The following is a 27667-nucleotide window of genomic DNA, read 5'->3' as shown; positions in this document are numbered from 1 at the left end:
AACAAGTTACCAAGCTCCAAACAAAACTGTGAGGTTTGTCACATCTCATTTCTTAGAGGTAAGCTATTGACAGGTCTGTACTGAAACTTCGAGAGGCCAGATGCTGGGGTAATACTACAAGAAAATGAAGTAGTAATGTCTGCATTTAAAATTGTTTTAAATTGTGTGGTAAAATACATTCTCATTGTTGTACAACTAACTTCCAAAACTTTCTTCATTCTCTAAAACTAAAACTCTGTACACAGTTAACAACTCCCCATTACCCCTTCCCTCCAGCCCCTGGAAACCACCTTTCTATTATCTATCTCTACAACTTTGACTACTCTAGGTACTGCATATAAGTGGAATCATACAGTACTGGTCTTTTTGTGGTTGGCTTATTTTACTTAGCATAATGCCCTCAAGCTTCATCCATGTTGTAGCATGTATCAAATTTCCTTCCTTTTTAAAGTTGGACAGTATTCCATTATGTGTATATATCACATTTTGTTTATGCATCCATCTGTCAGTGGACACTTAGGTTGCTTCCACCTGTTGGCTATTGTGAATAATCCTGCAATGAATATGGGTATACAAATAACTCTTTGAGACTTTGTTTTCAATTCTTTTGGGTATATACCCATAAGTTAAATTGCTGGGTCATATGATAATTCTGTGGTTTTTTTTTTTTTTTTTTTGAATTCTCATACTGTTTTCCATAGTGCCTATACCATTTTACATTCCCACCAATAAGGCACAAGGATTCCAATTTCTACACATCCTTGTCAACAGTTGGTCAAAATTATGGTTTTTTTTTTGTTTGTTTTGAGAGTAGCCATTCTAACAGGTATGGGGTAGTATTATATTGTGGCTTGATTTGTGTTTCCCTGATAATTAGTGACACTGGACATCTTTTCATGTGCTTGTTGGCTATTTACATATCTTCAAGGGAAACATGTTTATTCAAGTCCTTTGCCTATTTTAAAAATCAGGTTTTGTTTTTGAGTTGTAGGAGTTCTTTACAAATTCTGGATATTGATCCCCTATTAAATATATGATTGGCAAATATTTTCTGCCATTCCATAGGTTTTTTATTCTGCTGTGTTCTTTGATGCACAGAAGTTTTTGAGTTTTCCAATTTATATATTTTTTGTCTGTACTTTTGGTATCAAAAAATTACTGGCAAATTCAATGTCATGAAGCTTTCCATGTTTTCATTTAACAGTTTTATAGTTTTTCTTATGTTTAGAAGTTTCAATCCATTTGGGGTTAATTTTTGTCTATGATTTCAGGTAAAGGTTGCAACCTCATTCTTTTGCATGTGGATAGCCAGTTTCCCCAATATCATCTGATGAGAAGACTGCCCTTTCAGACAAAATGGTCTTGTAAAAAATCATTTGAACACATATGTGAGATTTCTAGGCTCTTTATTATATCCCATTGATATATATGTCTGTCTTTATGCCAGTCTTATACTGATTTGATTACTATAGCTTTGTAATGAGTTTTGAAACAGAGATGTGAGATTTCCAAACTTATTCTTTCCCAAGATTGTTCTGGTATTTGGAGTCCCTTGAGATTCTATATGAATTCTACTATTCCTGCAAAAAAGTGATTTGGGTTATATTTCCATCTTATTAAGACTTCCAATCCCAATGAACACAATGTCTTTCCATTTATTAATATTTGTTTCTTGTTTCAGCAGCATTTTATAGTTTTTAATGTACAAGTATTTTACTTCCTTGATTAAATTTATTCCTAAATATTTTATTCTTTTTGATGCTGTTATAAATGGAATTGTTTTCTTAATTTCCTGTTCATTGTTAGTATACAGAAGTTCAACTAATTTTTTTTGTGTTAATTTTTTTACCTTGCAACTTTAGTGAATTCATTTGTTTGTTTTTTGAGATGGGCTCTCAATTTGTTACCTAGGCTAGAGTGCAGTGGCAGTTCTCAGCCCACTGCAGCCTTGAACTCCTGGAACTCAGGTAATCCTCTACCTCAGCCTCTCAAGTAGCTGGGACTACAGGCAAGCATCACCATGCCCAGCTAATGTTTTGTATTTTTTTGTAGAGGTGGCTTTTGTCATGCTGTGTAGGCTGGTTTTAAACTCCTAGACTCAAGTGATCCTCCTACCTTGGCCTCCAAAAGTACTGGGATTACAGGCATGAGCCACCATGCCTGGCCTTCATTTATTATTTCTAACAGATTTTTGTATTGTGTTTGTGAAATCTTTAGGGTTTTGTACATACATATAAGATCATGTTATCTGTTGAGATAATTTTACTTCTTCTTTTTCAATTTGAATGCCTTTTTCTTTCTTTTTCTTCCCTAATTTCTCTGACAAGGGCTAAGTGAAAAAAGCAGGCATCCTTTTCTTATTCTAGATCTTAAATAAAAAGCTTTCAGTCTTTCACCATTTAGTCTGATGTTAACTGTGGGCTTTTCATATATGGCCTTTACCATGTTGAGGTAGTTTTCTTCTATTCCTAGTGTACTCAGTTTTTTTTAAATTATGAAAGAATGTTGAATCAGGCCAGGACTCATGTCTTTAATCCCAACACTTTGGAAGGCCGAGGTGGGTGGATCACTTGAGGTCAGGAGTTTGAGACCAGCCTGGCCAACATGGTGAAACTTTGTCTCTATTAAAAATACAAAAATTAGCTGGGCATGGTGGCATGCACCTGCAATCCCAGTTACTTGGGAGGCTGAGGCAGGGGAATTGCTGGAACCTGGGAGGCGGAGGCTGCAGTGAGCCAAGATTATACCACTGCACTCCAGCCTGGCCAACAGAGCAAGACTGCATCTAAGAAAAAAAAAAAAAGACTGTTGAATCTTTCAGATGCTTTTTCTGCACAGATAAACATTATCATGTGTTCTCTCCTCCCTACACTGTTAATGTGGCATACTACACTAATTTCCTTATGTTGATTCATCCTTGAATTTTAGGAATAAATCCAACATGGCCATAGTGTATAACTCTTTTAATATGCTACTGAATTTTGTTGTCAAGTATTTTGTTAAGAATTTCTGCATCAATAATCATCCGGAATATTGGTCTGTAGTTTTCTTGCAGTGTTTTTGGCTTTGGTAACAGGGTTATGCTGGCCTCATAGAATGAGTCTGGAAGTGTTTACTCCTCTTTAATATTTTGGAAAAATTTGAGGAGGACTGGGTTAATTCTTCTTTCGATGTTTGGCAGAACTCACCATGGAGCCACCTGGTCCTGGGCTTTTATATGGTGAGAAGTTTTTGTTTACTGATTCACTCTCCTTACCAGTTTTAGGTCTGTTCAGATTTTCTACTTCTTGATGATTAATCTTGATAGGGTGTGCATTTATAAGAATTTATCAATTTAATCTAGGTTATCCAATTTGTTGCTATATAATCATTCAGGGCATTATCTTATAATCCCTCTTACTTCTGTAGAATCTGATATAATTTCCTTTCATTACCAATTTTATTTATTTGAGTCTTCTTTCATTTTTCTTAGTCAATCTAGCGAAAGGTTTGTCAATTTTTTGTTGATCTTTTCAAAGAGCTAACTCTTGATTTCACTGGTTTTCTCTTTTCTATTCTCTATTTTGTTTCTCTCTGCTGTAATCTTTATTATTTCCCTCTTTCTTCTAACTTTTGGGTTTCATTTACTCTTTTTCTAGTTCCTTAAGGTATAAGTTAGATTAACTTGAGATCCTTTGTTTTTCATGTAAGTGTTTAACAGCTATAAATTTCCCATTTAACAATGCTTTCACCATATCCCGTAAGTTTTGATATGTTTTGTACTCATTTTCATTTCTCTCAAGATGTTTTTCTAACTTTCTTTGAGACTTCTTTGGTTCATTGTTCAGGAGTGTGCTGTTTAATTTCCACATATCTGTGAACTTTTCTTGTTTTCCTTCTACTATTGATTTGTAGTTTCTTTTCTTTGTGTTCAGAAAAGTTACTTTGTATGATTTAGTGGTTCACGCCTGTAATCCCAGCACTTTGGGAGACTGAGGCAGGTGGATCATGAGGTCAAGAGATTGAGACCATCCTGGCCAACATGGTAAAACCCTGTCTCTGCTAAAAATACAAAAATTAGCTGTGCATGGTGGTGTGTACCTGTAGTCCCATCTACTCAGGAGGCTGAGGCAGGAGAATCACTTGAACCCAGGGGGGCAGAGGTTGCAGTGAGCAAAGATCGCACCACTGCACTCCAGCCTGGGCAACAGAGTAAAGCTCCATCAAAAAAAAAGACTTGTTTTGTGGCCTACCATGGTCTATCCTGGAGAATGTTCCATGTACAGTTAAGAAAAATTTGCATTCTGCTATTGCTGGGTACAATGTTATCTATATGTTTATTATGTTTAGTTGGCCTATGGTGTTAAGTATCTATTTCTTTATTGGTGTGTATGGTTGTTCTAAGTCATGCAGTTTTCGTACAGCAAGAATTTATTCATATGGTATAGGGTAGAACATTTAGTGCTAATGTCACCCTCTTCCTTCCTTAAAAATTAAAAGGTAGCAGGCCAAGGATTCCAAACTTATTATTATTCCTCACTCCATGAGGCTTGCTGAGATCACTAAATATCAGTTGTGCCTTCATAAGAAGGGAAGCACTAAAGAACTGCATTCTTTTGCACCAACATGTATCTTTGATCTCATGTATGTTATTTGCACTGTTTCTGTGCTAGTTCAATAGGAAACTGAAGCACAAGTAACTTATCCATGCATGAGATACCGTTCTTCCCAATCTTTGAAATCTAGATCAAGTAGTCTTGTCTACTTCAAAGAATTATACCAATATTACCTAAAAACCCTACTGGATCTCCACTGCCACACCCAAATTACAAATTATAAAGTACAGCTCACATACTGGTACTGAAATAATGCTCTCTGTCACATCAAAGGTAAGTAGAGCACACAAAAAAAGACAATCACAGGATATGCAATATCTGTTGTAAAGTGTGGGAGAAATTGCTGATCACCAAGGGAATTTCCTTGGCACTAGATGTGACCAGGTAACTGAGTTCCAGCCAATAGAATGTAAATAGAACATCTGTATTCTATTGCCAGGCGTGGCCCATAAAAACTTCCCATAATTATGATTTATAATTCTTTATGATCTTTCCCCTTCTGATTTGATGCAATTTTGAAAGTAATGGTTGAAAATGGCAGAATTACAAGGTAGAAAGTTGCAGACTTCCTGAATCATTACTTGGAGGAGAGCCATTTGATTAGTCAGAGTTATCAGAGAAGCAGAATCAACAGGGTGTGTGTGTGTGTGTGTGTGTGTGTGTGTGTGTGTGTGTGTGTGCGTGCGCACACACATACAGGCATATCTCATTTTACTTCACTTTGACTTACTGCATTTTTCACAAATTGAAGGTTTCTGGCAATGCTGCATTGAACAAGTCTACAGCTGCCATTTTCCAACACGATGCTCATTTTATGTTTCTGTGACACATTTTTAAAATTCTTGCAACACTTCAAAATTTTTCATAATTATTGTATCCATTATGGTGATCTGTGATTGGTGACCTTGTAATTGTTTTGGGGCTCCACAAGCCACCCCTGTATAAGACAGTGAACTCAATCAATGTTGTGTGTGTTCTGACTCTTTATCGACCAGCTGTTCCCCTGTCTCTCTCCCTCTCTTCATGCTGCCCTATTCCCTGAGACATACCAATATTGAAATTAGGCCAATTAATAACCCTTCAATGGCCTCTAAGTGTTCAAGTGGAAAGAAGAGACTCTTGTGTCTAACTCAAAAGCTAAAAATGATTAATCTTAATGAGAAAGGCCTGTCAAAAGTCAAGATGGACCTAAAGCTAGGCATAAACCATAGTTAGCCAAGTTGTAAATGCAAAGGAAAATTTCTTGAAAGAAATTAAAAGTGCTACTCCAATGAACAAATAAATGATTAAAAAGTGAAACAGCCTTATTGCTGATATGGAAAAAGTTACAGTGGGCTGGAGAGAAGATCAAACCATTCACAGCATTCCCTTAGGCCAAAGCCTAATTCAGGGCAAGCCCTAACTCACTTCACTTCTATGAAGGCTAAAAGATGTAAGGAAGTTGCACTAGTAAAGCTGAAAACTAGCAGAGGTTGGTTCATGAGGTTTAAGAAAAGAAACTGTCCAGAACATAAAGGTGCAAGGTGAAGCAACAAGTGCTAATGGAGAAGCTGCAGCAAGTTATCCAGAAGGTCTAGCTAAGATAATTGATGAAGGTAGCTAAACAACAGATTTTCAGTGCAGACAAAACCAGTTTTCTATTGGAAGAAGATGCCATCTAGGAATTTCAAAGCTAGAGAGAAGTCAATGCTTGGCTTCAAAGCTTCAAAGGACAGGCTAACTCTCTTGTTGGAAGCTAATGTAGATGGTGGCTTTAAGTGGAAGCTAATGCTCCTTTATAATTCCCAAAAGCCTAGGGCCCTTATGAAATGTGTTAAATCTACTCTGCCCATGCTCTAGAAACCCGACAACAAAGCCTGAATGATAGCACATCTGTTTACGCCATGGTTTACTGACTACTTAAAGCCCACTGTTAAGACCTACTGCTCAAAAAATAAAAAGATTCCTTTCAAAATATTACTGCTCATTGACAATGTACCTGGTCACCCAAGAGCTCTGGAAATGTAAAAGGAGATTAATGTTGTTTTCATGCCTGCTAACATAATATCCATTCTGCAGTCCATGAAACAAGGAGTAATTGTAACTTGTCTTATTTAAGAAATACATTTCATCAGGCGATAGTTGCCAGAAACAGTGATTCCTCTAATGGGTCTGGCAAAATACAGTGAAACCTTCTGGAAAAAAACTCACCATTCTAGATGCCATTAGAAACATTAGTGATTCATGAGAGGAGGTCAAACTATCAACATTAATACAAGTACAGAAGAAGTTTATTCTAACCCTTATGGATGACTTTGATGGGTTCAAGACTTCAGTGGAAGAAGTCACTGCAGATGTGGTAGAAATTGTTGAGAATTAGAATAAAAAGTGAAGTTTGAAAATGTGACTAAATTGCTTCAACTTCATGATAAAATTTGAACAGATGAAAAATCACTTCTTATGGATGAGCAAAAAGGTGGTTTCTTGAGATTAAATCTACTCCTGGTAAAGATGCTGTGAATGTTGAAATGACAACAAATAATTTAGAATACTGTATAAACTTAGTTAACAAAACAGAGGCAGAGTTTGAGACAATTGGCTATAATACTTAAAGAAGTTCTGTGGGTCATATACTACAGATAACTCTTTCATAAAAGGAAGAGTCAGTTGATTGGGCAAACTTTGTTGTCTCATTTTAAGAAATTGCCACAGCTACCCTAATCTTCACCCTGATCAGTCAGCAGCCATCAACACAGAGTCAAGATCCTCTACCAGCTTTTGATTATGACTTGCTGAAGGCTTACATGATCTTTAGCACTTCTGGGCCATGAAGTATTTTTAAATTAAAGCATATACATTTTTTAGACTAAAAAATGTTGCACACTTAGACTACAGTACAGTGTAAGCATAATATTTATACTGGGAAACCAAAGGATTCACTTTATTGTAATTTTGCTTTATTGTGGTGGTCTGGAACCAAACCAGCAATATCTCCAAGGTATGCTTCCTGATGACAGAGGCTGAGAAGTTTCAAGACCTGAAGTTAGCAAGTTTGAGACCTAAGAGAGCTAATGGTGTAGTTCCAGTCCATGTCCAAAGGTCTGGGATCCAGGAGAGCAGATGGTATAAGTTCTAGTCTGAAAGCTAGCAGGTTCAAGACCCAAGAAGAACCAATGTTTCAGTTTCAGTCCCAAGGAAAGAAAAGACTAATATCCTAATCAAGCAGTCAGAAAGGAGGCGTTCTCTCTTCCTTGAGGAAGGGTCAGCCTTTTTGCTCTATTCAGGCCTCTAGGTGATTCAAAGACAGCCATCTACATTGTGGAGGGCAATCTGCTTTTCTCAGTCTACTGATTCAAATGTTAACAGAAAACACCTTCACAAGACACATCCAGAATAATATCTGATCAAAAATCTGGGCATTCATAGCTCAGTCAAGTTGACACACAACAATTAACCTTTACATCCATCTATCTACACCTTAGAACAGCAGAAACCAAAAATAGTGTTACATCTCTGGGATTTTAAATTTTTTGTATTTGAGCATTACCTTAACTAATATGTCCTGTTAAATAAAAGTGAGTATATATTTTTTAAATCAGAAGGACCCAGAATCAGTAAACATATCTCAAGAAACATATGACAAAGTGAGAAAACAATCATAATGGCAGAAATAGTAGAAAACGCATGTTTCTGGTGGCTTAGGCAATGAAGTACTACAAAGCATTTAAAAGAGTCTGGATCTAATATTATAAAAGTGAGAAACCGCTAACCTTAGTGAAATAATCAGAGCTAAAAGCCTCAATATGGGGATATTATTTGGTTGTACTAATTACAGAAAAAATGAACTATTTTTACACTGGGTTTTAAAACCATAGCTACATACTAAAATTAAAACTGACTTAGTAGCACCATTTTCAAAATAATATGTTTACAAAAACAGAATAATAGTAATGTATTTATTTATTTAGAATTTATAATACCTTACATAGTTCCAAAAAAGTAGCTTGAAACTTTCTAAACAAAAACAGACAAAATATCATCTCATAAGAGCTGGAACTCTCTCCTTTCTGTATTCACAGTGACAAAAAGCATGCTTGTGCATAATACCAACCAACAGGAAATGGATGGTACCAAGGAATCAATACAGATGAGTTTGTTATGGCAGCAGCAAACTTTTCGTAAGGGTTTCTATGCAATTAGAGATAAAATAAGTGAGTTTTTACTGTCCATATAAGTCTACAAGATCATTGGGGTTGGGTGGGTATGGAAATTCTTTTCTATAGTTCCTAGAAAAATTTATGAAATGAATCCTTATAAAATTGACATCTTTATGGTTTTATGAGAGAGAAATAGTTGTGGCAATGCTTCTATCATTGGCCCTCTACCACTGGGGATATATTGTTAAAACTTAATCCAAGGTTAAAGCATTTCTGTAGATAAAGGAAATAATGATCCAGACATTTTGAAGTTTTATGACCTAATAGTACAAGAGAGTTAATCATATTTTTAAAGTTTACAGTCAGGAACTATATAACAACATTTCAGTCAATGATGGACTCTTTGTCCCATAAGATTATAATGGAACTGAAAAAATTCCTATAGCCTAGTGATGTTGTAACATTGTAGCCCAATACATTACTCACATCTTTGTGTAAACAAACCTAATGCACTGCCAGTTATATAAAAGTATAGCACATACAATTATGTACAATACATAATGTTGGGTAATGATAAATCATTATATTATTGATTTATATATTAACTATACTATACTCTTTATCATTATTTTAGAGTGTACTCATACTCATAAAATAAAAAGTATGGCTTGAACCCAGGAGTTCAAGACCAGCTTGAGAAACATAAGGAGACTCCAACTCTACAAATGAAAAATAAAAAAAAACTATCCAAGCACAGTGGTGGGCACTTGTAGTCCCAACTACTCAACAGGCTGAGGCAGGAGGATCACTTGCACTTGGGAGATCAAGGCTTCAGTGAGCTGTGATCGTGCCATTGCACTCCAGCCTGGGTGACAGAGTTAGACACTGTCTTAAGGAAAAAAAAAAAACAAAAAAACAACCTATTGTAAAATAGCCTTAAGGCAGGACCTCCAGGAGGTATTCCAAAACAAAGGATTGCCATCATAGGAGATGACATCTCCATGCATGTTATTGCGCCGGAGGACCTTCCAGTGGGACAAGACATAATAGAGGTGGAAGATGGTGATATTGATGATCCTGACCCTGTATAGGCCTAGGCTAACGCGTGGGTTTGTGTCTTTAATTTTAACAAAAAAGTTTAGAAAATTAAAAAATAAATTAAAAATAGAAAAAGGCTTTTGGAATAAGGATATAAAGAATATATTTTTATACAACTATACAATGCGTTTGTGTCTTAAGCTAAGTGTTAACTACCAAAGAGTCAAAAATGTTTTAAAAATTGAATAGTTTATAAAGTTAAAAAAGTTACAGCAAGCTAAGGTTAATTTATCATTCCAGAACTTAAAAAAATTTAGTGTAGCCTAAGTGAACAGTGTTTATAAAGTCTATAGCAGTGTACAGTAATGCCCTAGGCATCCTCAGAATTCACTCACCACTCATTCACTGACTCACCCAGGACAACTTCCAGTCCCGCAAGCTCCATTCATGGTAAGTGTCCTATACAGATATACAATTTTTTATCTTTTATGCCATATTTTTACTGTACCTTTTCTATGTTTAGATATACAACTACTTCCCATTGTGTTACAACTGCCTGCAGTATTCAGTACAGTAACATGCTGTACGCATTTGTCACCTAGAAGCAATACGTAATACTATAGAGCCTAGATTTGTAGCAGGCTCTACCACCTAGGTTTGTGTAAGTCTACTCTATGATGTTCGCACAACAAAATCAACGAACACATTTCTCAGAATGTATCACTGCTAAGTGATGCATCTACATCTAGGAAGGAACATCTCTTAATGTGAGTTTTTCAGTCATGCTACAGATATGCTATATTTTCACAACCCTAATCATAATTTACTTTAATGGAAAAGATAGTAGGCTGAAAAATTAAAAAGTTTTTGCTACCACATCACACAAGTAATACTGGACAAATTTTCACAAAAATTAGAGGGTATTATTGAAATTAATCTGGCTACTGTGGCATATAGAAAATTCACTAGGAGGGATTATAAATGAGCTACGGAGGCAGCTAATGGTGGCCTGTTAGAGAGGTAGCCTTCTTCCAAAGAAGCTGCAAGACTTGATTTGAAATGATATCATTTTCACAGAAGCAACTAGCATGATTCAGAATAAACTGCATCAGGGAGTTATATTTCTTGATGACTGTTTCACTCAAGAAATTCAGGGCATGTCAGCCAGCAAATAATAAGACTCATCATTTACTAATTGATTCAAAAATATTTATAGTTGTCAAGCATGTGCCCAGAAGTATGTTAAACACTGCATTTATAGTAATTAGCAAAATGTACATAACCCCTGATTTCAAAGAGCTTATAGTCCAGGATGAAAAGCAAATGATAAAAAACCCTAGTATAATATGTAAACTATAATAAGTGATAGAAAAGTAAATAAGTTGTGACAGTTGGTAATTGGGGAAACTTAATTTAAATCACGGGGGAGGGGTCAGGAAAAGCCTCTTTGAGAAAGTAATATTTAAAGTGAGATACAGGCCTGGTACAGTGGCTCACATCTGTAATCCCAGCACTTTGGGAGGTCAAGGTGGGTGGACTGCTTGAGCCCAGGAGTTTGAGACCCACCTGGCTAACATGGTGAAACCCTCTTGTCTCTACTAAAAATACAAAAATTAGCAAGGTGTGGTGGTGGCACCTGTAATCCCAGCTACTCAGGAGGCTGGGGCAGGACAATCACTTGAACCCAGGAGGCAGAGGTTGCAGTGATCCAAGGTTGGCCTGGGCAACGGGGTGAGACTACATCTCAAAAAAAAAAAAAAAAAAAAAAAAAGTTGAGATGCAAAGGACAGAATGATTTCTCTAGGACAAGGACAGATGCATGAAATAAAAGGCGAAGAGTGAAAGAACAAGAAGTACACTTTTTGAGTACTTACTGTGTTTCATGTGCATTAATTCCAACCTTTACAGCACCCTATGGCAAAGGTATTAGGATTCCATTTTACACATAAAGAAAGTGAAGCTCAGGGGGATAAGTTACTTAACCACGTCTACACAGAAAAGACAATACTCAAAGTTATGTCTAGCTTCAAGCTCTACATTCTTTTATTATAGCTGTAAGGTTACAAGGCTATTTAATCCTCACTAAATGGCTAAAGTTCTAAGCGTATAATATACTACACAATGATAAATATTTTCTTATTAAGTTTCAACCTTTAGACACACATTCCAATTTGTGTGGGCTTTATCTTCTCAAAGTCATATTTTGATATGTATCCACATTATATTTAGTTGGTTAAATGGCCTCTTTTCCAGCAAAGATTTTGAAGCAGCTTAAAGGACACATAAACACATGAATACTATCAATTTTATATACTACCTTATAATTGTATGGCACTCCACAATTTTGTAAAGAGTGCTCATACAAATTTTAGGATATTTCAGAAGATACAAGCATTTCTTAGTTTAAAAGCTCAAGGATAAGCTGTAAGGTTTACTACTGGAACTATGTATCAGATGCTAGATTATATATAAATGTTTCTAGGTACCTCCTTTCCTTAACAACAAAGTTTCTGGAAAGACTGTCTCCATTGACTGCTAATATTTATAACTTACTAGGACAGGCTGAATATTGGTCCCTCAAAGATGTCCACACTTGGGTCCTGTGAATGTTACCTCATACAGCAAAAGGGGCTTTGCAGATGGAATTCTGCAAAGAGAATTGCTAATTAGCTGACTTTAAAATAGGGAGAATATCCTGGCTTGTCCAGATGTAACTACCCCTTGTAATTATAGGGGCTCTCAAAAGTAGAAAAGGCAGTGAGAGATAGGCAGAAGACATTTCAATAGTGAGAGGGACTTCAGTCACCACTGGGGACCTTGAAGATGGAGAAAAGGGGCCATGAGCCAAGGAATGGGGGTGGCCTCTAGAAGCTGAAAACAGCCCGTAGGTAACAGTTAGCAAGGAAACAGGGATCTCAGTCCTACAACCACAAGGAGCTGAATTCTACCACCAACCTGAATAAGCAAGGAAGCCGACTCCTCAGAGCTGCTAGTAAGGAGTGCTGCCCTGCCAACACTTTGATTTTAACTTGGTGAGACCTGTATGCAGACATCTGACCTAGAGAACCATGAGAAAATAAATTGTGTTGCTTTAAGCTGCTAAGTTTATGGTAACGTTATGGTAGTAATGAAAAACTAATATTCTTCCTACTACTCTTACACTCTTAATTCTGGCTACTTTGAAACTGTTTCTGCTAATCAAGTCTTAGTTGGTAAGTGCAATTACATTTTTCAGTTCTTCTACTGCCTGTTGCCCTTCTGACCTTTCTGCCTGTCTCCTTGAAACCCCCTCCTCCCTTGGTTTCTATAATATCACTCCTGATTCTCTTTCCTTTTTCTGCCTCCTTCATGGGTACTTTGTCTATTTTTCTGTAAATGTTGGTGTTCCATAGGAGCCTATTTCCAGGCTCTCTTCTTACATTACATATTCCCTTGGCCTCTACCTACAAAAGAGTTCCCAAACCTTATTCACAGATCAGAAGTCACATTTTAGTTTCATAGTATCACCCATCTTCAAAGATGTCTCAAAGCCTTCAGTAATTTGAACCTGTTCTCTCCTCCCAAATCTGCCTATCTCTTTAATTCCCTTCTCCCATTAACTGCATCTCTAGTCAACCAAAGAAGTCAGTGTGGTACTCTGTCATTATCCTAAGACTATGTTCTCATTGATTATTCATGTTATTGGAATTAAATTCATTTGTATATTTCTGAATGTCTCTATCCGCATGCCACAGTCTTAGTTTAGAAACCTATTCCTTCTGAAATTAGTAAAGGACCACTTTGTCTGTTCACTTTCATTGTTACCAATCTCCAAAGCTGTTCTCCACCTTCTTGGTAGCATGATCTTTTTGAAAAACAAGTCCCAATTTATTACCTATTCATTAAAATGCTCAATAGTTCTCTGTAGCTCTTAGCATAAACTCTGCCCTTCCTAAGACTCACTTCTTTCACTCTCAACATACCTATTTAACACACTTCTGTAAATGCTATTTCTTAAAGCTGTAATGCCTTTCTGCTGTTAGTTTTAGTGGCTGACTGAGGATTTGACCAACACTGGTATATCCCAGAAGTGGTGTTTGACAATCCCCTGTTACTTAAAGTTTTAGTTGCCATGTGGCTTCAGGAACACAACACAGAATGATATAACAGAATACCGAACATAGCACCATCACACCAAGTTTCTAGTTTTATTATTAAACAGGCAAGTGATTAAAACTGCTCTGGGCCTGTTTTCTCATTTGTGATGTGAACTAGACAACCTAAAATTCCTTTAAAGTTCACAATTCTAGTTTTCTATTTAAAAACATTAAAATTTATTAGGTACTTTAAAAATACTACAGGTAACTTACAACACTGTTCAATTTCCAGAGAGACGTATCAACATAGTTACATTATTTACACACAATAATTTACCTTATCAACTAGATAAAACAGAGAGTACAGAATATCTTGTTCTGAGGATTTGGGGATGAGATCTAAATGGGACTGGAAGATCAAACCACTGAGATGGGAAGGAAAAACTGTGAACTGAAAAGAGGTCAAACTTACAATGACCAAAAGGAGGGCTACCTCGAGTAATGTTAACATTTGTAAAGCAAGCAAAATCATCAGATGAGACCGGGATTTTGCCTGCTTTTAGGCAACAAAATTTACCTATGTTAATGAACCCTCTTCTAATTTGAGACTTCTTCCCGTGGCCACGTTATATACCTTTTCTCTCCCAGTCCTGAGCTTTGGTTGCCATTTGCTTTTAACTCCCAAGCAAACACCTCCTCCTTGTTGCTTGGGGAGATGCTATAAATAAAATCAGCGAAAGTGTCTGATTGATGGTAAACAGGCCTGGGGCGATAATGAGTCTAGTAATTAGGGCCTCTCAGGATACAGCCCAGCCCTTTCTCCCGCCCCCGGCGGCGCACCCCGAGCTCCGCGCGGGTATCGAGGGAGTGGCCGGGAGTCCCCGGCCCAGCCGCCGCGAGGTGGGGTTCCTTCGTTTCCACAGAGGTGGAGAGCGCGACAGCCGAGCCTATTTTGGTCTAGTTTGCGTTTCTGTGAGGAGCAGCTAGCGGAGTGAGCAGCGCCCGGACGCGCCCCAGGCCCCCTCAACACCCCTTGGGAGAGCGCCCCGGGGCTCGAGCGCGGAACGGGGCTGCAATGGCAACCGCTGGAATAACGGCCTCGGCTCCCGGCGGCTCCTCAAGCCTGCAGGAGAGGCAGGCTGGGCTGGGCACCTAGCTGTCCCCGCGCCCGTCTGCCCCAGCCCGGGTGCAGCAGGTGGACGCGGCGGTGCAGGAGACCCAAAGGGACACAGGTGGCACCGACCCCCTGCATCCACCCACGGGACCACCAGACCCCCGTCAAGACCGTCTTTCGCTGCAGCCCCATCGCCAGATTCAGCATCCACCCTCACCTGGCCCCGACCGGTTCAGCCCTCTGACCGCAAAATAACGGGGTGTCTGAAGGAAGTAGCAACGACTCGTCTTCCTCACCCCAATCCCCGCTCAAAGGGCAGCGGGACAGCGGGAGGGCGGCTGCTGCTCACGAACCTCTCTTGCGGACCTGTTTTCGGCAGCGACAGCTCAGATGTCCTAGTCGCTGCCTCTTGGTCCCCGCGTCTCCTCAGACCAATTCAGCCGGCAGCCGCACAGCAGCGACTACTAACCGCGCATGCGCGTGCGTCCCGGCGGGAGGGGGTGGCCGCCCGAGGCGCTTGCGACGCGTTCCAGCTCCAAGGGACTCAACTGCCTCCAGGGGGAGCCGCACTGCGAGTCAGCACCGCCGCTGCCCTCCAGGTCTCGCGCCGACCAGTTGCGGCGTGGACACCGCTCACGGGTAAGCTGAGGAGGAGCTCCTCCTGCAAGTCCAAAGACTTTTCCTCCTCTGAGCGCCCGCCGTCTCTGCAGACCGTGCGGTTCTACCTCTTGTTGCACAATGATCGGGTCCTGAATTTTATGTAAATCATATTTATGAATACTGTCCAGTAATAAGTGCATCAAGATCAGGGCTCTAGGCTTTCTCTAGAGTTCTAGATAACAGGTCTGCGGCCATGGTGATTAGTAAGGAGCTTTCCTGTCTGGTGAGTGTATATGACAGATATGTTGAATGTTAACATAATAAATACATTGTATATAAAACAATATATTCTTTTTCTCTCCAACAACACTATTAATAAGAGCTGCTAACATTTATTGTGCCCATTGTGCTCTAAGGGTCTTACATTCATTGTTTAACCTTGGCAGCAACCCAGGTGATGAGACTGATGATGACTTGCTAGAAATTACACAACCTGTAAACAGTGGAAACAGGATGTAAATCAGGCCTGTCTCTCCCACAGCCTGTAGTTTCAAACACAATGAAAGAAAACTACATACAGCATAAACGTAGTGTTCAATCACGAGCTGCTTTGCCCTTTATATATTGGATCATTCAGATTTTAGTACTGATATTTTATAGTAAATTTTGGCTTTGAATTTGGTATAATAACAATTGTTGGAAGAATAAATAACAACATTTGAGTTCTGAGTCTAACATCCTTGTTGAAGAGTCTCAATCTTAAGGAATTGGTGGCATTCCATGCACAATGTATCATTATTGGCTAGTGATCAATAATGAGTATTTTTTTACATTGCTTCACTAAGAGCACTATTTCTAAGCTTTTGACTTTGTCACCTCCTGGACCCTGTTTGGATAGTGTTAAAGTTTGCTTGTTAAAAAGACAAATTTTATTTGAGGTACTTTGTAACATTATCCCCTTTATTTCTTTCTTCCCTCGTTCTGACTTCTATTATTCAACATACTTCTGTGGCCCATAACAAATACACTTGATTTGCTAGAGAAGGATTTTTTAAAGGATCCATTCAAAGCTTGCAATGAAGAAGCTGAAAACTAAAAATGTAAAAACAGTGAATTTTCGCAAGATTTAGTAGTATCTTCTTGGTCACATAATACTCAAAACCTTGAGAACATTGTTTAATCTTTGGCTGCTGCACTCACTGCCTCCATAAATTAAACTCTATTTCTGTAAGATCATCTAAAAGAGGTCCTTACCTCCTTCCATCCCTGTACCATTTCTCTAGTTTAGGTTCTCACTCCTTTGGAAACCGTTACTTAGAGTTGCCCAACTAATTGCTCCCCTTCAGAGCCTCCCACTGACATTTTGTAGTTTAATCCTTAGCTCATTCAATAGTTTCCAATGACCCTTCATTACTCACAGAATGAAATCTCATCTCTTACCTTGAAATTTAAGGCCTTAACATATATCCAAAATTATTTGCCACTTATTGAAAAGACGATTGAATGTAATATTTATACTTTTGTTTAATAGGCAACTTTTCATCAGAATAATACAGTGTGATAATAATGTAAGAGGAGAAAGAATAATCTGAAAATGAGACCAGAGATATGGCTTTTTGAGAATGATGTAGTGTTTAGCAATATATTGATATGGTTTGGCTGTGGTATTTATAATTCAAGAAGAGATTTCCCAACTGAAATCTCATCTTGAATTGTAAATACCACAATTCCCATGTGTGGTGTCAGGAACCTGGGTGGAGGTAATTGAATCATGAGGGTGTGTCTTTCCCTTGTGGTTCTTGTGATAGTGAATAAGTCTCACGAGATCTGACGGTGTTAGAAAATAGGAGTTCCTGCACAAGGTGTCTTCTCTTGTCTGCTGCCATGTGAATCATGCCTTTAACCATCCACCATGATTGAGGCCTCCAAAGCCACGTGAAACTGTAAGTCCAATAAACCTTTTTCTTTTGTAAATTTTCTAGTCTCAGGTATGTCTTTATTAGCAGCGTGAAAATGGACTGAGATAAATTGGTACCAGGAGTGTGGTGCTGCTGAAAAGAAACCTGAAAATGTGGAAGTAACTTTGGAACTGGGTAACAGGCAGAAGTTGGAACAGTTTGGAAGGCTCAGAAGACAGGAAAATGTGGGAAAGTTTGAAACTTCCTAGAGACTTGTTGAATGACTTTGACAAAAATGTGGATAGTGATATGAACAATAAGGTCTAGGTTGAGGTGGTCTCAGATGGAGATGAGGAATTTGTTGGGAGCTGGAGCAAAGGTGACTCTTGTAATGTTTAAGCAAAGAGACTGGTGGCACTTTGTCCCTGCCCTAGACTGTGGAACTTTGAATTTGATGGAGATGATTTAGGGTATCTAGTGGAAAAAATTTCTAAGCAGCAAAGCACTCAAGAGGTTACTTGGGTACTTTTAAAGGCATTCAGTTTTAAAAGGGAAACAAAAGATAAAAGTTTGGAAATTTTGCAGCCTGACAATGTGATAGAAATGAAAATCCCCACTTCAGAAATTTGCGTAATGAGGATCCAAATGTTAATCCACAAAACAATGGGGAAAAATGTCTCCAGGGTATGTCAGAGGTCTTCATATCAGCTCCTCCCATCACAGGCCCAGAGGCCTAGGAGGAAAAGACAGTTCTGTGGGCTGGGCCCAGGAACCCCCTACTCTGTGCAGCCTAGGGACTTTGTACCCTGTGTTCTAGCTGCTCCAGCCATGGCTAAAAGGGGCCAAGGTATGGCTCAGGCTGTTGTTTCAGAGGGTGGAAACCCCAAGCCTTGGCAGCTTCCAGGCAGTGTTGAGCCTGTGGGTACACAGATGTCAAAAATTGAGGTTGGGGAACCTCCACCTAGATTTCACAGGATGTATGCAAACACCTGGACACCCAGACAGAAGTTTGCTGCAGGGGTGGGGCTCTCATGGAGAACTTCTGCTAGAGCAGTGCCGAAGGGAAATGTGGGATCAGAGCCCCCGACAAGAGTCCCTGTGGGCACCACCTAGTGGAGCTGTGAGAAGAGGGCCACTGTCCTCCAGCCCCTAGAATGATAGATCCATTGAAAGTTTATACTGTGCACCAGGAAAAGCTGCAGACACTCAACACCAGCCTCTGAAAGGAGTGGAGAGGGAGGCTATACTCTGCACTCCACAGGGGTGGAGCTGCCCAAGACCATGGGAACCCACCTCTTGCATCAGCATGACCTGGATATTGAGACATAGAGTCAAAGGAGATTATTTTGGAGCTTTAAGATTTGACTGCCCTGCTGGATTTTAGACTTGCATGGGGCCTATAGCCCCTTTGTTTTGACCAATTTCTCACATTTGGAATGGCTGTATTTACCCCATGCCTGTACTCCCATTTTATCTAGGAAGTAACTAACTTTTGATTTTATAGGCTCGTAGATAGAACGGACTTGTCTCAGATAAGGCTTTGGACTGTGAACTTTTGAGTTAATGTTGAGATAAATTAAGACTTTGGGGGACTATTGGGAATGCATGATTGGTTTTGAAATGTGACATGAAATTTGGGAGGGATGGGGTGGAATTATATGGTTTGGCTGTGTCCCCACCCAAATCCCGTCTTGAATTGTAACTCCCACAATTCCCAAATCTTGTAGGAGGGATCTAGTGGGAGGTAATTGAATCATGGGATGGGTCTTTCCTGTGCTGTTCTTGTGATAGTGAATAAGTCTCATGAGTTCTGATGGTTTAAAAAAATCCAGAAGTTTTCCTGCACAACTTCTCTTTTCTTTAACTTTCTGCCATGATTTTGAGGCCTCCCCAGCCATGTGGAACTGTAAGTTAAAACTCTTTCTTTTGTAAATTTCCCAGTCTTGGCTATGTCTTTATTAGCTGCATGAAAATGGACTAATAAATATACAAACCAATGAGGCCATCTGGCTCTACATTTGGGGTGGAACGATTTAGAGTTGAATTTTCCACCATTACACACAAACACACCAGACACACACACACACACACACACACACACACACACACACACACACACACACAATTTTAGTGGAAAGAGAGACCTAAACTTAAAAAAATTATAGTAGTTTTATAATATAACATATGGGACTATATGTTTGATGTGGGTAAGCAGGTTGTTTTAAACAATATGCAAAGTGCAAAAGTTATAAAAGAAATTATTGATATATTTGACTATCTCAAAATTGAAAACTTTTATATGTCAAAAGACAATACAAAATAAGTTTAAGGCAAAAGACTTTCTGAGAAAAGTAATTTTAACATATATGACAAACTATTAATATTTAGAATGTTTTAAGAACTTCATATTTAGATGAAGAAGAAGATAACTAATTTAAAAAATCAGGAAAGATATAAATATGTGAGAAAATTTAAACTCTACTTGTAATTTGAGAAAGGCAAACTAAGATTATAACAAGATACTGCTTTCACTAGACTAGCAACAATTTCACAGCTCGCTAATAGCAGAGAAAAGCAAGGCTTGGAAAAACTGCTGCTTTCCATTGACAACAAAAGCCAAAATAGACAAATGGGACCTAATCAAACTCCACAGCTTCTGCACGGCAAAAGAAATAGTCATTAGAGTGAATCGGCAACCAACAGAATGGGAAAAAATTTTTGCAGTTTACCCATCTGACAAAGGGCTGATATCCAGAATTTACAAAGAACTAAAACAGATTTACAAGAAAAAAAACAAGCCCATTCAAAAGTGGGCAAAGGATATGAACAGATACTTTGAAAAAGAAGACATACATGAGGCCAATAAACATATGAAAAAATGCTCATCATCTCTGGTCATTAGAGAAATGCAAATCAAAACTACATTGAGAAATCATCTCATGCCAGTTAGAATGGCAATCATTAAAAAATCTAGAGACAACAGATGCTGGAGAGGATGTGGAGAAATAGGAACACTTTTACACTGTTGATGGGAGTGTAAATTAGTTCAGCCATTGTGGAAGACAGTGTGGCGACTCCTCAAGGACCTAGAAAAAGAAATTCCATTTGACCCAGCAATCCCATTACTGGGTATATATCCAAAGGATTAGAAATCGTTCTACTATAAGGACACATGCACACGAATGTTCATTGCAGCACTGTTTACAATAGCAAAGACCTGGAACCAACCCAAATGCCCATCGATGATAGACTGGACAGGGAAAATGTGGCACATATACACCATGGAATATTATGCAGCCATCAAAAACGATGAGTTTGTGTCCTTTGTAGGGACATGGATGAACCTGGAAACCATCATTCTCAGCAAACTGGCAGAAGAGCAGAAGATCAAACAAAGCATGTTCTCACTCATAGGCGGGTGTTGAACAATGAGAACACATGGACACAGGAAGGGGAGCACTACACACTGGGGTCAGTTGGGGGGAAATAGGGGAGGGACGGTGGGGGGTGGGGAGTTGGGAAGAGATAGCAAGGGGAGAGATGCCAGATTTAGGTGATGGGGAGGAAGGCAGCAAATCACACTGCCACGTGTGTACCTATGCAACAATCTTGAATGTTCTTCATATGTACCCCAAAACCTAAAATGCAATAAAATAAATAAATGGAAAAAAAAACTGCTGCTTTCAAACACTACTCTTGGGGATATATGTTGATTCGGCTACTCTGGTGGCAATTTGGCATTATCTGTTAAAATTAAAAATGTTCATATCCTATGAGCCAGCAATACCACTTCTGGGTATTTAGACTAGGAAAAAGACTCTATGCTCAAGTAGGCACACAGAAGAATGTTCATTGAAACACTGTTGTAACGCTAAAAAAAATTTAAATAGTAATGGATCAATTTCTGCAATAAAGGAGGAAAGCAGAAATAATTTCTGGAGAAAAGACTAGGGATTCGGTTGGTTGTCAGGTAGAACTTTTGCCTGGTTGGTAATTTTTTTTTTAATAACAAGGATGCATTTGTGCATTAATTATATAATTAAAAGAATAACATTAAAAGTTATCATAGTATAATATTGTTCTTTGCTTGAAATAAATTTCCTATTTTTATTTTTCAGTAGTTTTCAATAGGTAGAAATGAGTGTTGAATTCCAGTACATGTTTTTTCAACCCATGTTGAGGTTATTAACACATAAATTTCCTGACTGAAACAACCTTGCATTTGGGGAATAAAGACAACTTCTATGGTCTGAATGTTTATGTCACTTCAAAATTCATATGTTGAAATCCTAACCCTTTCCCCACCCAGTTTGTTATTAGGAGGCCAGGACTTTGGGAGGTGATTAGGTCATGAGGGTGAGGTCCCAGGAACTCTCTTGCCCCTGCCATCATGTGAAGATATAGTGAGAAGGTGCCATCTTGGAGGAGGCAATCCCTCACCAGACACCAAATCTACCAGCACTTTGATCTTGAACTTCCCAGCCTCCAGAACTGTGAGAAATAAATTTCTGTGGTTTATAAGCCATGTGGTTTGTGCCATTTTATTACAGCAGCCAAATGGAATAAGACACTAACCTATTTATAACTGATTATTCCATTATTTTGTTTCTCAGTTGTATTTATGAAGAGTTACTTTGGCTTTTTTACATGTGTATCCATAATTGAGACAGTCTATAATTTTCCTTGCCAGAATCTGGTAACAGAATTAAGTTTATTTTATACAATGAATTAGGAGCTTTTAAGAATTCCCCCATGCTCTGTAATAATTTTTGTAGTATAAAATTTTATATATTTTTTGAAACTTTGAAAAGTTTAGTATAACTTTTTGGGCATTAATCTTTTGGTAGATTGGTTCATTTAATTTTCTTGAGTTACTACTCATATTTTCTACTTCCTGCTATAAAATTTTAAATATTTTTTTCCAAAAAACCATTCATACAATGAGATAGTCAAAGTTACTGGATGCATGTTTGTGCTAAGGGAAGGCTATTTTCTTGAGGAAGGAGCCTACAATATCAATCAATAGTTATATGTATTGTGAATCTTTCCCCAAACTTTCCCAGAGCAACCAGGGTGACTATGCACTCTGAAGGGAAATATTCAGACCTTTTAGAGTTTTTAAAGTACTGTCTGGCTTCTTTCAGTCAGCATAAGGATTCTGAGATCCATACATGTGTTTGTGTGCATCAGTAGTTTGCTCCTTCTTATTTTTCAGTAGTATGCCACCATACAGATATGAAATTGTTTGTACATCCATCTCTTAATAGACATTGGATCGTTTCTAGTTTTGGCTGTTATAAATAAAGATACTGATATGGTTGAAATGTGTGTCCCCTCCATATCTCATGTTGAAATGTGACCCCAGTGTTGGAGATGGGGCCTAGTGGGAGGTGACTGATCATGGTGGCAGATGCTTGGTGAATGGTTTAGCACCAAGTGAGTTCTCAGTTAGTTCACCTGAGTTATGGTTGTTTCAGAGTCTGGGACCTTCCCATTTTCACTCTCTTGCTCTTGTTCTTGCCATGTGATATGCTGGCTCCCCTCCCCTTCTAACATGATTGTGAACCTTCTGAGGCCCTCTGCAGGAGCCAAGCAGATGTTGGTGCCATGCTTACACAGCCTGCAGAACCATGAGCCAATTAAGCCTCTTTTCTTTATAAATTACCCAGTCAGTCTCAGATATTCCTTTATAGTAATGCAAAAATGACTTAATACAAAGTTATTCAAATCTCTTGACTTGAATATAACATCTACTGATGTTATATTTATATGATAAAATAATATGAAAATTTTCCTTATTTGCTGTGCTCTGAAACCATTTAAAAATATTGAGACTATTTGGTCTTTAAAAGTGTGGTAGAGTTTCTCTGTGCATTCATCTGGGTCTGGTGCCTCTTTGTGCTCATTTGTTTTTTCTTGACAACTTTCTGTATTTCTTCTATGAAAATTTGTTGTTTTAAGCTTTCTGTTTCTGCTGGCACTAATTTTGGTAAACTGTTTCCTAAGAAATTATACATTTTATCTGGGCTTATAGAAAGAAAACTAATATCAGCACAACAAAAGTCTGTCAGATTATATACATTTTCTCATAATTCATTACCTGAGTTACCGTTAAAATGAATGCAGTATCTAAAAATGTAAGCCAAGGTTATTATTATTATTTTTTTTTAGAAAAGGAAACACAGAAAGATGTGTTCCCATGGGAATGCCTGCCCAGATTTATCTTGGTAAATTTGTTCATAATTGTCACAATCCCACCACAGGGTGAAAGGTCTATGCCAGAGTACACAATAAGCCCTGAGACATTTTTACACAGCTATGTAAGTAGAGGGTATCTCTCCTCTACCCAAGAGTGGAGCCACGTTGACTATTTCTATTAATTACTAATTATTGGTAGTAATACTTCTACACTCTATTTACTTCATAGTCAATAATAATGCAGATGTCAGCGGCTTTCTTATCTCAATATTTGAGAGAAATTTTGGCACTAGAGATAATTTTACTTATGTCGGTAATGAGGTGACTATTCACTTCAAAAGCAGTTTTATGATAAAAGATTTCAGGAGAATCTGGTTTCTACAAACTTATCTACTATACATTATCATTTGTCTTCATGTAGGTTTGAAGAATAGTGATTTTTAATAAAGCAAAATCAGCATAAATGCTATAAAACAAATGCTCAAACCAACCAATGAAGCACTACTTGCTCTATTGTACTCCAGATGTGTGTCTGGGGTTCTCCAAATCTCCCCTTCCTCATATACAGCTAGTGCTCGACTTACGACCACGATTGGGACTGGCAGACCGGTTGTAACACTATTTGGTCGTAAGTTGAGTAGGCTATATGTACAGTTGAAATGGTGCACGCGGAGATGGCAGTCCTGCTGGAAGCTGGTCCGCACTGTCGTATGCCCAGCTGGGCAACGTTTGCGCTGCCAGACGCGGAGCAGTCGTGGCTAGTGATTGTGGTCGTAAGTTGCATAGGTCATAAGTCAATCAATACCTGTATCTCAGACCAAAGACCTGGGTGGTGAGTGAGATCCTCCAACATTCACATTTGCAAGAAGCAGGGGTGAGGATGGAAGTTAAGGGCATCTCTTTTGGCTACATTAGAAATGTTTTCTAAAAATACCTTGTGCTGACCACCCAAACACTCTTAATCGCAAATAACTTCTTTAAGGACGGTGGTAATTGGGTTGGACATCTAAGGCTGTCTTTAACTTTCTTCCCCTTTTTTCTTCTAGCATCTTTCACTCTCACTGTATCTCATTCAGGGTTCAAATGCCTCTTTCTGAGCACCGCAGCAGCATTCTCTTGGAATCATCTCAGCTTTCTCTTGACATTCAGCAGAATGTAGGATAGGCTCTTTCAATATTTATCCTAGCTTATGCTCCCAATTTTTTAGACATTTTTTAGATATTCTAGTCTTCAGTGGTAGGCTAAGAAATCTAAGTAAGCACCTTTTCAAACACTGTTTCTATCTTTTCAAGAAATACTGTTCTGAACTTAGTTCTTCATCTTATTTAGGACTATGCTCTGGCAGATTTAATTTCAAAATTTAAGTCAAATTTAAAATCTTTGTAACATACATACAATATCCTATTTTATTCTCAAAGGTAAAAATGAAATGGACACACAGAAATGGTTATCTTTCATATTCTCTTTATAAATTGGTATTTGTTACAGTTCATACTGAGGTGAATGAGATCTTGGCACTCAAGAATAAGGCAACAGTATGAAATTAAGACATTCAAAATATTCGATTAAAGGATGACAAATAAATATATCTTATTGCTCAAAATAAGTAAAACCTTATAAAATAACATCAAGAAGAGAAAAGATATTTTAATGAGCCCCTGTAAGAAACTGATGGATCAAGCGTATAGAAATTAGTAAGGAGTGAAAAGATTTCAACAACTAAATTAAAAAGCCTGATATAAGAGAATCTTGCACCCAATAAATAGAAATACTTTTGAAATATATTTTTAAAGCACAAAACCAACACTTTTAAAAACAAATAAATATAAAATATTTAAAAGGGAGTATACAGAAACTATATATTCTTTCTGAAGTCATATGGAACACAAGGATTCACAACAATTCTCAAAATTTTATTACACAGATAAAGTTCTATAACCACTATGCAAGTAATTTAGAAATTAACAGTAAAAGATGGAGAAAGCCAACATATTTGGGAAAAAAACTCCCAAATAATCTATGTGTTAAGAAGGCAATAATGAGAGAAACTATGAAATTGTTAGAACTAAACGACTATCAGAATATATATATATATCAAGATGTTTGATAATCAGTCAAATGGCACATAGGGATAAGTTTATAGTTTTAAATGCATTTATTAAAAGACAAGAAGACATTGTGGCACTGCCAGGTCCAGGCTTGTTTAAATTTGTGCTTTCTATTTCTTTAGTCTTAAAAATGGATAACAACATATACCAATTCACCCAAAACTTCTCTGTGATAATTTCAAGCTTCTCAACTTTTAACTGTTTATTGAGATTATGTGATGGTCTCACTATTGAAGTCAATAAAATATGATTCTTAATTTTTAAAAAACTTCTCTGCCTTTAGTATTTTTAAATTAAATTATAATAGGGTAAAAGCATTATAAATCAATGTTCTATTTTTTCTTGACATAAGAAGTCATTTAATATTTTGAAGTATACTAGTTTATTCATTGTTTACTTATCTGCTAGATAATTATGTATTGTCATTACTACAATTTCTGAAACATGCCATTAGAAATCAAGGTTGTCTGAGGTTCCAGGTATTAGGGAGTTTCTTCTTATGCTTATTTATCTTCATATTTTCTGAAATAAAAATAAAAAACATAACATCTAGAAACAACATATTAATTCATAAAGATGAAATTATTTTTACAACAATATCTTAATCATATTACTTCCTTATTGTATCCTCTTTGACAACACCCACCCTTTTTATATAGAAAAGATTACTCTATATTGGTGGAAGATAAGATTCTTAAGATGAAGTAGACAATGCCAATTTTAATACTCTCATGGTGTTAAAATGATCGAAAGCAGATTTCCGTCTGTGAGATTCCAGGGAAATCTTTGTAGTCAGACAATCATTACAGCCAACAAAACGTTGTAGGTAATGTATAAATTGTTTAAAACATTTATTTTATTTTATTTTTATAGCTTAAAATAAAAAAAAAGATTTAGGGTAATTTAAAGTGAAAACACAATAATATTTAATAATAATATATAAAAGAAAGCTGGAGATTAAATATAAAATGAGGAGTGTGAATATAAGAATATATGGGTACTATATGTCATATGAAATGAATTTTGAATTTCTTGTTAGTCAAAGGGGAAAACCCACACAAAACCAAAGGAATCATGACAGTTTTTTGAGAAATAATATCTTTTCCTAGCATCAAATTCTATAACAGAATTGTCACATATATTTTTCCATAAAAGGGAAGTGTAAAACTTTAAATAACAATTTTGAAGAAAATGCAAAAATGTTATAGAGTATTAATATATCATCCTTTAATAAAAGCCAAAGGTATGACCTTAAGTAATAATTCAGTTAAAGCATTAAAAAAAAAACACAACTGTTATTTTAGGTTTGGGGGTACATGTGTAGGTTTGTTAAATAGGTAAATTTGTGTCATGGTGGTTTGGTGTACAGCTTATTTTGCTACTTGGGTACTAAGTATAGTACCCAATAGTTATTTTTCCTGATCTTTTCCCTCCTTCTACCATCCTCCCTCACATAAGCCCCAGTGTCTGTTGTTCACCTCTATGTGTCCATGCATTCTCATCATTTAGCTCCTACTTATAAGTGAGAACATGCAGTATTTGATTTTCTGTTCCTGTGTTAGTTTGCTAACAATAATGGCCTCTAGCTGCATCCATGTGCCTGCAAAGGACATGTTCCCATTCTTTTTTATGGCTGTGCAGTATTCCATGGTGTATGTGTACCACGTTTTTCTTATCCAGTCTATCATCGATGGGTGTTTAGATTGATTCCATGTCTTTGCTTTGTGAATAGTGCTGTGATAAACTTGTGTATACATGTGTCTTTATAGTAGAACAATTTCTATTCCTTCATGTATATACCCAGTAATGGGTTTATTGGGTCAAATGATAGTTCTGTTTTTAGTTGTTTGAGGAATTACCACACTGCCTTCCATGATGGTTGAACTAATTTATGCTCCCGCCAG

At 37.5% G+C, this 27667-nt stretch overlaps 2 protein-coding genes across 5 annotated transcripts in view; both read right to left on the bottom strand.

Annotated features, from left to right (window-relative positions):
• The window catches only part of CLGN (calmegin), a 48149-nt gene extending 32716 nt beyond the window's left edge, over positions 1-15433 (bottom strand). The window contains exon 1 of one of the 4 annotated variants that reach the window (XM_032246519.1): positions 15313-15433. The gene's annotated coding sequence lies outside the window, so the exon portion shown is untranslated. Of the gene's footprint in view, positions 1-15176 lie in introns of all 4 variants that reach the window. The other 3 variants (XM_032246516.1, XM_032246518.1, XM_032246520.1) reach the window with 3 other exon arrangements.
• A 9671-nt stretch (positions 15434-25104) lies between these two features.
• Positions 25105-27667, bottom strand: part of MGAT4D (MGAT4 family member D) — a 51652-nt gene continuing 49089 nt past the window's right edge. The window contains exon 11 of the mRNA XM_032246515.1: positions 25105-26285. Within this exon, the coding sequence (XP_032102406.1) occupies positions 26277-26285 (9 nt within the window). The 3' untranslated portion in view covers positions 25105-26276. The remainder of the gene's footprint in view (positions 26286-27667) is intronic.

Source organism: Sapajus apella, unplaced genomic scaffold (assembly GCF_009761245.1).
Source record: "Sapajus apella isolate SASKATOON/1434 unplaced genomic scaffold, GSC_monkey_1.0 scaffold61, whole genome shotgun sequence".
NCBI lineage: Eukaryota > Metazoa > Chordata > Mammalia > Primates > Cebidae > Sapajus > Sapajus apella.
This window is presented reverse-complemented; position numbering and strand designations above follow the sequence as displayed.